Genomic DNA, 12,109 nt, shown 5'->3' on the forward strand with positions numbered 1-12,109 from the left:
TCAGACGCACGAAATTTATAACGTGTTGTTTTCATTTTTTAGCAAATATGAATCGGATTAAGTCATGGGTATTGTCAGAGAGTGTGTTTTGAGAACCGTGCTATAACAAAAATTGAATTTCCTCACAAAATGTTATCACAAACTAAAAAAATATCTTACTTTACTATATTTGATTTAAGGATGTACACCTCTGAGGAGCCAAAAATTTCTAGAATTAAACTTTTTTTCTTTACCTGATTTTTTTGGTTTATATGACTTTAAAAAATAATTGATGAAGAAAAAATCATATGGTGGTGCACTTATTTGTTTTGCTACGGCCTTTTGAAAGTACCCAATTTTGATGATTTTCTCATTTTTGTTCAATTTTTACCCATTTTTGGTCTATTATCGTGAAAAAAAATCACAGTTCCACAATTAAACTTTTTTCATACTTTCAATAAAGATGTAGTGGACCAATCTGAATAAATTTAACTTAAAAAACCTATAGGTAGGTGTTAATATAAGAAAGTTTTATCATATTTTGATGCTTTTTTGTGTCAAATTTACCATGTTGTCAATTATGTAAATTTGTGATTTTTCTCTATTTTTAGAACAAAATGCGTATTATTTCAACTTCTTTGTTATAAATGATTGAAAAAATACATATCTAAGAAATTTGAAAAGGAAAAAAGTGATATGGGATGTACATATTTCTGGTAAAATCATTTCTTGTACCCCTCACCCATTTTATCAAAATTTTGGCTAAAAAGACTGACTTGATTGGTAATAAAATTTGAAAAATTTATTACTCGAAAACCGCTTATTGTAAATACACAATTTTTTCACAGAGTTAAGTTTGATTATAACATTTTTTAAATTCATTGATATTTTCCACTTGTATCACATGTTTTGGAAATAATTCCAAAACGAGATTTCAACGAGACTGAAAAGTCAGAAGAATACATCCTTTTAAATATATAACCAAACGAATGCATATATTCTACTAGTATATTGTATTCCTCCGACAGTGTAAACAAATAATATTACGTATAATTCCTTTTTTTAATATATGAAATACAAACATGCATCTCAGGGGCGGATCCAGCCATTTTTAAAAGGGAGGGGGGGGGGGGGGGGGAGTTCCCAACCCAGGATAAAGGGGGGGTTCCAACTATATGTCCCCATTCAAATGCATTGATCGTCAAGAAAAAAGGGGGGGGGGGGTCCAACCCCGGACCCCCCCCCCCCCCTCTGGATCCGCCACTGCATCTTGATTGTACAGCTATGTGAAACTTTTAAAACTTTTCCAGTTGAAAAGTTTAACATAAAAAACAGTACTGTATGGATTTTAAAGGAGGTGTATATATGGCCATTATTAGTATTGAGTGCATAAGTACATAGATAGTTTGTTTTTTAAAAAATATTTCATATTACTAAGCTCGTTTAAAAATAGCTACAGTTAATAGTTTTGCATAAGATATTTAAATAGATTTATTCAGGTTATTTATTTAATCGTTAGGGAACCACTTCCTGCTTCAAACACACCATTAAGGTATGTATGGAAGAATATTTATCACTACTTTCAAAGTATTGTAAATGTTATTCAAATAGGTTGTTAAAACGGAGATGCTATCCGATATTTCTTTCTGCCTCAAAGATATTGAGGAATTATCCATGATTTAAATGTGTACAATGATCTCTTTAGGACTGTTTGTCATTTTCCCTCCTGAAGTACTAAATGATAATAAAACTGAATAAGTGTGTATGAATTACTTATTATACATATTTATTTTGTTCCCGAGAAATTTAAATCGCTTTAAATTGCTGCAAAATTTTCCTTTACAGAATGGAATAAACCAGATAATTAAATCGTATGTTTGTTTCCCTTTGTTCTAAAGGTTTCATTTAAATCAATAAATGAATACCTTTTTTTACCTTACTTATTTGAATAACGGACAAGCTAAATTATTAAACAAAACATAGTACCATAATCCAAGTTCTACTTCTCTCTTGTTAAGCACGATACTACTCTTTCATCTTTTTCCTATAATATAAATGACGACTGGCGTGTGTATCTTTGGGTGGAAACAATCGAATCTAAATTCTAATATGACGTTCTTCAAACGTGGTGAAATGTGAATATATTGATACGCAAACGTCATGGATTGTTTGGACTGTTCCAAACTTTCTCCCACGTTGTTTGCTTTTTATGAATGAGTTACCCAAGTCAGACGGTGTAAATGACGTCATTGTACAATGACATAAGAATATAAGCATTCTACGGGAAAATACACGAATTTGAAACTGAAAGTCGTCAACACATGAAAACATAAACAAACGATGATGAGAATTTGTTGAAAGCTTATTTTCTTAAATAAAAGTAAGTTAATCAATCAACTTCGTCCAAACCTCTCTTAGTATGTTATTGTAAATCATTAAAGCATGTTACTTATTTAGTTTCCCTCGTATTTTATGTCCATATCAATAGTGTGTTCAATTACGGGAACAAAAAACATTTCCCGTCACCTAGAGCGCTTCGAAACAAAAGAACTGGTGTCTTTGTCCTATTAGAATAGAAATAATTCATGGGGACTCGAATTTATATCGATCTTATCACGGGTTGGCCCTTTATGCTGATATTTTATCCCTCGCTGTCGCTCGTGGTAAAATATTTAGCATAAGGGGCGAACCCGTGGTAAAATCACAATAAATTCAAGCCCCATGAATTTTTTCTTAATTATATCATAAAATTGAGAATGGAAATGAGGAATATGTATGTATCAAATTTTCTACAGGTGTCAGTCCAGCAATTCACCCACTCCAATTTAGAACATTGTTGAAAATTGGGATATAGAAAGTTTATATGTAGAATACCTAGTTTCTTTGAAGAAAAACTGAAGGCAACGTATTTATAAAGCTGTTGAAAGTGGTTGAATAGATAGGGAGTTTGGATTGGTGGTCTGACGCCTTTAGAGCGAAAAGCGGTGAAACAAATAAATCAGTAAAAAAATATTTTATTTCTTGACTGATCATTTGGAATGAAATTAGCCACATTTCAACATTTTTTGGGGCAAAAAAGTCACATGTTGCCACGTTAGAGCCTTAAACCTGAATTTTTGCTAATTTTCGCTTTTACCACCATTACCATATATATTAAAAAATGTCTGAAAATGTTATCAATGCACATTCTGTAATTTAAACAGTTAAACACAGGCTCTTAATTACCAACACGAATGTAAAAACTGCATCAATTCACCCAATTCTATAAATTGTATCCAATAAAAGTTTTCTACTTTAAATATTATTGACTTATAGTAAATGAAAAAAGTTTCATGACCATAACTTGTTAATGGCTCACAATTGATAACTGATGAAATAAAAGGGGGGAATATTCCTTAACACTTTTTCACCTTTGATTTTTTACTAGACTAATGCTAAAAGATGTAAAGAGGTTTTAAAGCAATGGGACAAACAAGAATAAATCAACTAAAATTGATCCTGGTATTGAAAGTTTATGTTCCTGTAGCAAGAAATTGAATTTCAAGTATTTTCTATTTAAGTCATACATCGTCATAGTCAATTCAAATAGAGCTTTGCATTTTTCAATATAAGTCGAATTATTATAAGATATGATTTTATTTACTACACATTGACCAAGGATTAATAATAAAGTAAAACAAAAGACTTCTGATAAACTTTTATGCCTCTTCAGTTGTAAGACCAACAATTCTCCAACTCTAATTCAATACACATGTGAAAGAAGCCCTTCCGTGACAAAAATGGTGCTTTTGATGAAATTGTACTAAAACTAACCAACACATTTGCTTAAATTGTAAACCGAAAATTTGGTTGTTTGAAACGGGGTATAATGATATCATATTTAACGACGGAAATATAAGATGTAAATATTTGATTTCAGATACAGTTTTTATAAATCACATTAACTATTCATTTCACAATCGAAAACGTTTTGAACATTTAAAGGGGTTTCACATATTAACAGTGTTTCAAAGTATTTTCAGAAGAAAATGGAAGGGATTTCAACTTCCGGAACTCACAACTTATATTCACAAATGATTCATGATACCGTATAATACCGATACATACAGGGTTCCGCCAATACCTAGTTTCTATAATAAATTTATACTGGTACCTTTGAGTCAAAAGGATTAACAAATCAAAGATTAAAGCTTTTTTTTCAGATATTCTAGAAAATCAATGTTCAAATATACTAACTAGCTTTAGGAAACTCTAACAAGTGCCCTTCATATAAATCACAAATTTCTCATAAACATGCAGATGAATAGATCGTTCAGTATATAAATCAATAAAAATTGGTAATCAAAAACAAACAGTTTGAACTATTATAGATCTTTCAATATGGTCATTTTTATATTGAAAAAAGAACATAAATGGTCGTTTGGTAAATCTGAATGCAAATATATTTGCTGCAACTCATTTAAAACCTTCTTTTCGAACGAGAAAGGTAAATATGCTAGATATACTTACTGGAAGTGTGATGAGATGATTGAAGCTGTTAACTTTCTCCTTGATAATATTTATGTACGTTTCGGCAGCAAAGTTTATCGACAGGTTGTAGGTATTCCTATGGGCACTGATTGCGCCCCTTTAATAGCAGACTTGTTTTTGTACTGTTATGAATCACAGTTTATGACCAAACTCAGTAAAGACCCGTCTAAATTGCATTTAATTGACAAATTCAACAACACTTACCGTTATCTTGATGACATTTTTTCGTTAAATAATCAAGAATTTTCTCAGTATACTGCCGAAATTTACGCAAAGGAACTTACTTTAAATAAATCAAATTTAAACTGTAACAACTGTCCTTTCCTAGATTTAGATATTTCGGTTTTACACGGGAAATTCCACACTAAAATTTACGACAAAAGGGACGATTTTTCGTTCCCTATTATTAATTTTCCTTTTTCGGATGGTGATGTTCCTTTTGCACCATCTCACGGTGTTTATATTTCACAACTCGTTCGCTATGCCCGTGTCTGTTGTGACGTTTTTGATTTTAACGAACGTAATCTATGTATTACTTAGAAATTTTTAATTGATGTTTATATTAGTGTTTCATGTTCTGTCCGACTCGGCTTCTGTCAAAATCCATTATTTATTTAGGTGGAAGATACACATTTTATTACTAATTTTATGATGTCTGTGGTAGAGACGGCAATGTTTTCTTAACCGTCTCATGAACTTGGTGCACGTGTTAATTTTCAATCTTTGTCAGGCTTATTCAGCCAGTTGCATTAATTAGTTAGTAGCAGTAGCAGCAAAAATTCAAATCAACCCTCCAGCCGCCCCAACACCGCCGAATTTTTACGAAGATGTTGTGCCTTTATGGTTCACGTTATGTTACTATTATAAATGTTAAGGGCAGACATTTATGAACATTTTCTGAGTAGTTAGGGTGCCTACGTACCTTAACGAGGAATAGTCTCATCTTGATTGCTCAACAGCTCTATTTCACGTCGGTCTATGCCCACAAAGATTTACTCTTATGCGGTACCACGTGGAAAATCAAGTAAGGCTATACCGCTCGGGAACGGCTTGCTAAAGTACTCTGAGACAAGTAGACTGGTAGACGTACACACATGTGTAAGCAAATACCCCTATGGTGACGCATTTCTGTCAAAGATATGTGGCTAGCTCAGGCACAGTATTTTAGCGGCAAATTATCCTTAATTATCTGAGAACACACTATCATTTTATGTACATACTGTGTGCTTTGTGTCAACTGCAGGTAGCATGTAATTTGTTTTGTTCTTGATTTACAATATGAAAGAACTGAGTGAATTACATGATACTAGAGAAAAAATATCCTCAAGCATTCACACAGTGTGCCGCGCACACTGCTCGGATAGTTAAGTATAATGTTGGCGTCAGTTAGTTTACATTCATCGCTTTTTATTCAATGACGCCAAAGAAGTTTTCTGTAACATAACGTGTTGCTCTTAAGCCCAAATATTTGCATAATAAAATAATTATTTTATCATGTTTTATATTTTTTCAGTACTTCAACAATACCAGACTGGGTATCTTGAAATACTTCCTGCTGGACGTTTACAGGCTTTATATCAACAATAACTACTTTTGTAATTATGGTATAGTGTCTGTGATCGTTCTTATAAGAGTGGTCGTTAATAGCTATCAATTGTCTGCGGTCAAGGTTTATCTATATTTAGTTGTATATCTCTAATCATTGTTCACGCCAGTAATTCTCTTATCAATTGGTCTATTAAGGTCAACGCATTGAGGTTTTATTGGTTAATTGGCTTTGGTCTGCTATGTCGGTATTTACTTAGATCATACGCTTGATGTGTATTTTATTATGTTTGAAACATGTTATATAAATGGTAAATTATTAAGCCAGGGATTTAGTTACCACAAATTACTTAAAACATTTACTAAATTCTTCCACAGATATAAAGATTTGGCTTTGAAGTTTGGTTGTACTTGTAGAAAACTTATTTCAAACGGGATTGCACATCCAATTTTTACGGCAATATTGTTTACCGTGCCAAGAAATTTAGAAACGATCCTGGTTAACTTATCGACCCTTTAAATAAACTTATTGTAAAAGGTTACCAATTCAACACTGTAATAAGATCATTAAATATTGTTTTTATTGGTACCAATATTGATTTTGTTATCAGTAAATTAAAAGCAAACTAAATATTATTGTTATATGCATATACACATTCATGGATCTACAATCTGTCGATACCTGTATCTTGGCATTGCACAAGGTCATGTTTTTCTCTGACTGTTTATGACGTCTTTACACTAAATCCATTGGATGTTGGATGTGTACGGATTGATAATTTAGTCTTAGATGCATGATTTTTTTTATTAGTTGTTAGTGGCTTTGAACTAGCTGTCAGTAACTGCGAGTACTCTCGGATCTGTACTTAGTGTTTTTTTGTTGTTTAAATGTACAAGTACCCGGCCACGTCCACTTGTATTTGTAGTATTTGTATTTTTATCCATCTGACGAGTTAAGACTCTTTCAACTGATTTTTATAGTTCGTTGTTATGTTGTACTGTTGCACCACTGTTCCTTGTTAGGGGGAGGGTTGGGATCCCGCTAATATGTTTAACCCCGCCACATTCTGTATGTATGTGCCTGTCCCAAGTCAGGAGCCTGTAATTCAGTGGTTGTCGTTTGTTTATGTGTTACATTTTTGTTATTCGTTCATTTTTTTGTACATAAATTAGGCCGTTAGTTTTCTCGTTTGAATTGTTTTACATTGTCATTTTGGGCCTTTTATAGCTGACTGTGCGGTATGGGCTTTCTTCATTGTTGAAGGCCGAACGATGACCTATAGTTGTTAATTTCTGTCTCATTTGGTCTCTTGTGGAGAGTTTTCTCATTGGCAATCATACCACATCTTCTTTTTTATATCAGTGCTTCCCAGAAAATTATGAAATCTCACGCACCTACACATCTAGTGATACAGTTGATGAAAGCATTCTAAATATTAGTCAAGGAAAACTAGTAATAAAAACTAATCAGTATTTAGTATTTAAAGATTTTTTATTATGGGACTTTTGCGCTAGCCATTGAATAAAAATAGTTAGATGATCACTAGGACAACAATCAAAAGCTACATGTGAAAAAAAAAACAAACTGAATAATGACCGAAAGAATAAAGATGACAAAAACAGCTACAGCTTGATGACAAAAAAACTACATAGAAAAGTATGATAAGATAACAAGAATCCCGTTAATGACGAGGATAAAATCATATACTCTAATTGGTAAGCAGCTATTCTCTTCTAGGAACATCCGCTGTTTTTTGCTCATTAAAACTACCTTGAGTCAAGAAGACACATGTAATGATGTCATAAAAGAAAACAAGAGGACGGGACTTTGTCTTCGGCAAACGAAAATATCCATGGTTATTTGTGATCATCAAAACTATCTAACTGAACAAATTACTAAGGCTACACATCCGATAAATACGAAACTTTTATTTGACATAAATATTTTTCGTATTATTTAGTATTTATTTTTATGCAAAACATGCAAAAAAGCACATACAGAGTCGGGCTGAATGAAAATTTAACTTTTGAGCCTGAAATGTTTAACATATAAAGGTTCATTTCAAAAGTAGGTTTTTAATTCAATTATTAAATGTTTTCTTCTCCAGGTAAATATCCCTTTAAATATGAATACAGATCTTTTTACTGAATCAAGGAATGGAAACATTAGTGAAGTAGCATCACTTCTACAGAATGGTGCAAATCCAAATCAGTACAATACACATGGCTACACAGCACTCCACACAGCCTCTGAATTGAATCATGGGGATGTTGTTCAAATCCTACTGGAAAACGGTGCTGAACCAAATATTAAGTCGAATGATGAACACAAAATAAGTCCGCTTGGGATTGCTAGTATGAGAGGACATATCAACATTGTATCTAAACTTATGAGGTACTCAGCTGAAGTCAATATTTGTGGCAGTAATGGTCTTAGTCCTTTATATTCAGCTTCACATGGTGGTCATTTTGAAATAGCAAAGGTGCTTGTTCAAAATCGGGCCAACGTAAAAGTAAATGTATACGGATTTTACGCTCTGCATGCAGCTTCAAAATTCGGTCACAGTGATATTGTTAAATTGTTGCTCGAAAATGGAGCAGACCCAAATGTAGTATCCACATGTACTCAGGGTTCTACTCCTCTTTATTTATCTTGTATGAATGGCCACATAAGCAATGTTGAAATTTTGGTAGAACATGGAGCGAATATTAACACTGTTGCAGGACAAAACTGTTTATCGCCTTTATATATTGCTTCTCAAAATGGACATACAGCAATAGTTGACTTTCTTTTAAAAAATAAGGTCAACGTAAATAGTCGCTGTGTAAATGGAATTACTGCTCTACATGCAGCTTCTGAAAGGGGTAATTTAAGTATTATTAATTCTCTTCTGGAAAACGGTAGCGATATAAACCTTCAATCAAGTTCAGGGTGCAGTGCTCTTTATTATGCCTCATATTCAGGGAAAGATGAAACCGTCAGTCAACTTATTCATTATGGTGCTGACATTAATTTATGCAGTAATACGGGTTGCAGTCCATTTCATACAGCAGTTGAAAACGGTCATCTGCCTGTAATATCTATTCTTCTCACTCATGGCACAGATATTAATCTGCAGACGGAAGCGGGGGTAACTGCCCTTCACTTAGCGGCAAAAAAATCTAATATCAAAGTAATACACATTTTACTCCGAAATCATGCGGATGTTAATTTGAGCACTAGCCAAGATTTTATAAGTCCCTTGCACACAGCATCGGCAAATGGTTACTTTAACGTTGTTCAAACTCTTATCCAAAATGGAGCAAATATAAATCATCGATCAAACACAGGTATAACTGCAATATTCTTTGCATCACAAAAAGGTCAGAGTAACATTGTCAAATATTTACTAAGAAACGGAGCTGACCTTAACATTTGTACAATGGAAGGATTCAGTCCACTTCACATATCCTGTGAATTGGGACATAAAGAAGTAGTTGACGTCCTTTTACAACACAACGCAGACCCCTTTCATTGTTCTAATAATGGTTATAATGCCTTCATATTTGCATTTGTGAAACAGGAGGTAGACATTTTAGGTCTATTAGGGCTAAACTGTATACGTATTTGGATCAGAAAATTAATTTTGTTTGTTGTGATTGGATTTGTTGCGATGATATTGGCATTTCTGTTCGATTAGATACATAAGTCTACCATACACAGACTATCGTAAATCAAATTAAAGTCCAGATCGAACATTTCATAAACGCGTACAGAACTAATTTGCCTGTTTAGAAATTCCTACTCGGGATGTCACAAAACTGGATTACACATACACAAACTTTCGTTACCATGACGGTCGTCATGTAGTGCAAAGACAAAGAGAAGGTGATGGCCCTTTTAAGTATTAACTATTTCCAATAATCTTATAACTAAAATATGACAATCGTGCTATATTTGATGTTTGAAATCATAAGTTGATACGTAAATTTGAATGCTTTCGTTAAAATCATATTTTAAATGAAATGATGCCTGAAATGAAAGTGCCAAAATTGAACACCAAAAAATAAAACCTTTACCAGGAAAAAAGATATGAAGTTCCCTGCCTTTCTTACGAGCATTTTTGAATTACAGTCTACAGTGTCGGATTTATGGCAAAATGTGTTTTCATCTGTAACATTCAGTCGTATAAAGATAAGTATACAGTAACTGAAATACCGTTTAACCATACATATGAATCTATACTCCATAGAAACAATATGATAATGCGTGCCGTCAATTGCATACTTGGAAAACATTACTCCGAACCACGTCTTTCTATAATTCTTTAGGTATTTGGGAGAATTTGTAATTCTCTTAAATCAGGTGTTTCATCTTCATTTCCTGATTTTGATAAAAGCGGCATGGGAATTTACAGTTTCTTAACATTTCGATTCGAATGACTGTAAATTTATGTATAAAAACAGATGAATAGAGTCGCGATTCGTATCCTATCCTGAACTTTGAAGCCTGTAAGCCAGATCAATTTTTTAGAGGTGTCAGTATACAGCTTTACAAATTTGATGATACTGATTGTCCTTCTTTACTATTAAAATGTATATCGCAGTAAAGAAAGGTACAGAAGAATGGTACTGTTTTTCAAACCTATTATTTATCAAAGAAAATTGATGAACTTTATAAAGGAACTTTTGCCTCAGAAGTCTCAATTAAGTTCTTGATATTTTTGGTTTAGACTCTAATCTATACAATGGTAATTTTCTTATTATTGGTTCCAGTACTTCGTCAGGATCTGTAATTATTAACGACCAGCTTTCCAAACTCTTGGTCGATGGACATCTGATAGTTATTGCCGTTATATCCGGATTTCCCAGGACACAATGTCGAAAGGAGAGAAGTTTTTGAAATTGTCTAAAAATTTATAAGTATAGAAATATGTATATAGTTCATTGAACTTGTAATTATATTGTTTAACCAAAGAGACAATATACTTTAACTGTACATGTGAAGCCTGGGATGAAAATGACATTTATCAGTTTTAAACTTTACTTGTTTTCGGAGTAATCATCCTTGTGAGAGTTAATGTTTTGTTGATACATGTGAACATATCTCTTTCTATGTATTACTTTGTTTAGCCGAAGAAATACTGTGGATTCATTTTAATTTTCGTGGGTACCAATTTTCGTTGATGAAGGAAAACTTGCATGTCTGTGGATATTCAATTTCGTGGTTTGGCCGAAGTCTGCGTACAATCCTATAGAAAATATATCATTCGTTGAACATTTAATTCCGTGGTTCACCTGTACCCACGAGATCCACGAAAATTGGTACCCAACGAATAATTATGAATCCACAGTAGTGTATATTTCTTTACTTTTTCTTTGAGAATATTCAGCCATGTGTAGAGTTGCTGTTTTTATGCGACTGCGAAATTTTTGCGGCCGTATAATGGTATGGCTATGTTGTCTTCTGCGTCATCTATCTCGTCGTCGTCTCAGAAGACAATTGGTTTCCAGACAATGACTTGAGTATAAGGGTATGGATCTCTATGAGATTGTACCACAATGTTCCATATCACAAAAGGAAGGTTGGGATTAGTTTTTGGGATTATTGTCTTAACTGTTTAGGAATTAGGGGCCAAAAAGGGGCCAAAAACAAGCCCTTTTCTTGTTTCTGGATAATAACTTATGTATTAATGTATGGATATCTATGCAGTTGGACACCAAGGTTTCATACCTCAAAAGGAAGGTTAAGATTGATTTGTGGTGTTATGGCCCAAACTGTTTAGGAATTAGGGGCAAAACAACAAGGATTGCTAGTTTCTGGACAATAACTTTGGTAAAAGTCTATGGAGCTCTATGAAATTTTACTACAAGGTTCCATACCAAACAAATCGAAGGTTTGGATTGATTTTGGGGGTTACGGCCCTATTCATTTAAGAAAAAGTGGCAAACACATTACTTTTAGTACACTTTGTATACATTTCTTATTTCTTGACCAATTTCAATGGGATTTAATTCAAAGTTTTAAATTTGTGAGGTTCTTTAATATGCTGAATCTAACCATGTATTTAGATTT

The 12,109-nt window shown here is 33.1% G+C and overlaps 1 protein-coding gene and 1 long non-coding RNA gene across 3 annotated transcripts in view; one reads left to right on the forward strand and one right to left on the reverse strand.

Annotated features, from left to right (window-relative positions):
- Positions 1-12,109, reverse strand: part of LOC127715199 (uncharacterized) — a 507,760-nt gene that overhangs the window by 490,104 nt on the left and 5,547 nt on the right. The gene's annotated exons all lie outside the window — the stretch shown is intronic.
- Positions 1,505-11,143, forward strand: LOC127715172 (ankyrin-1-like). 2 transcript variants are annotated; one of them, XM_052221211.1, is made up of 2 exons: positions 1,505-1,531; positions 8,163-11,143. In XM_052221211.1, the coding sequence occupies exon 2, from the start codon at positions 8,181-8,183 to the stop codon at positions 9,732-9,734; it is 1,554 nt and encodes a 517-aa protein (XP_052077171.1). In that variant the 5' UTR covers positions 1,505-1,531; positions 8,163-8,180; the 3' UTR covers positions 9,735-11,143. The 2 variants fall into 2 exon arrangements, with proteins under 2 accessions (XP_052077171.1, XP_052077172.1); XM_052221212.1 differs by lacking the exon at positions 1,505-1,531 and adding an exon at positions 7,485-7,770.

Source organism: Mytilus californianus, unplaced genomic scaffold, assembly GCF_021869535.1.
Source record: "Mytilus californianus isolate M0D057914Y unplaced genomic scaffold, xbMytCali1.0.p SCAF_9, whole genome shotgun sequence".
Taxonomy (NCBI): domain Eukaryota; kingdom Metazoa; phylum Mollusca; class Bivalvia; order Mytilida; family Mytilidae; genus Mytilus; species Mytilus californianus.

Excerpts from the sequence above, each read along its gene's own strand:
- LOC127715172 (XM_052221211.1), top strand. The coding sequence starts at position 8,181 with ATGAATACAGATCTTTTTACTGAATCAAGGAATGGAAACATTAGTGAA.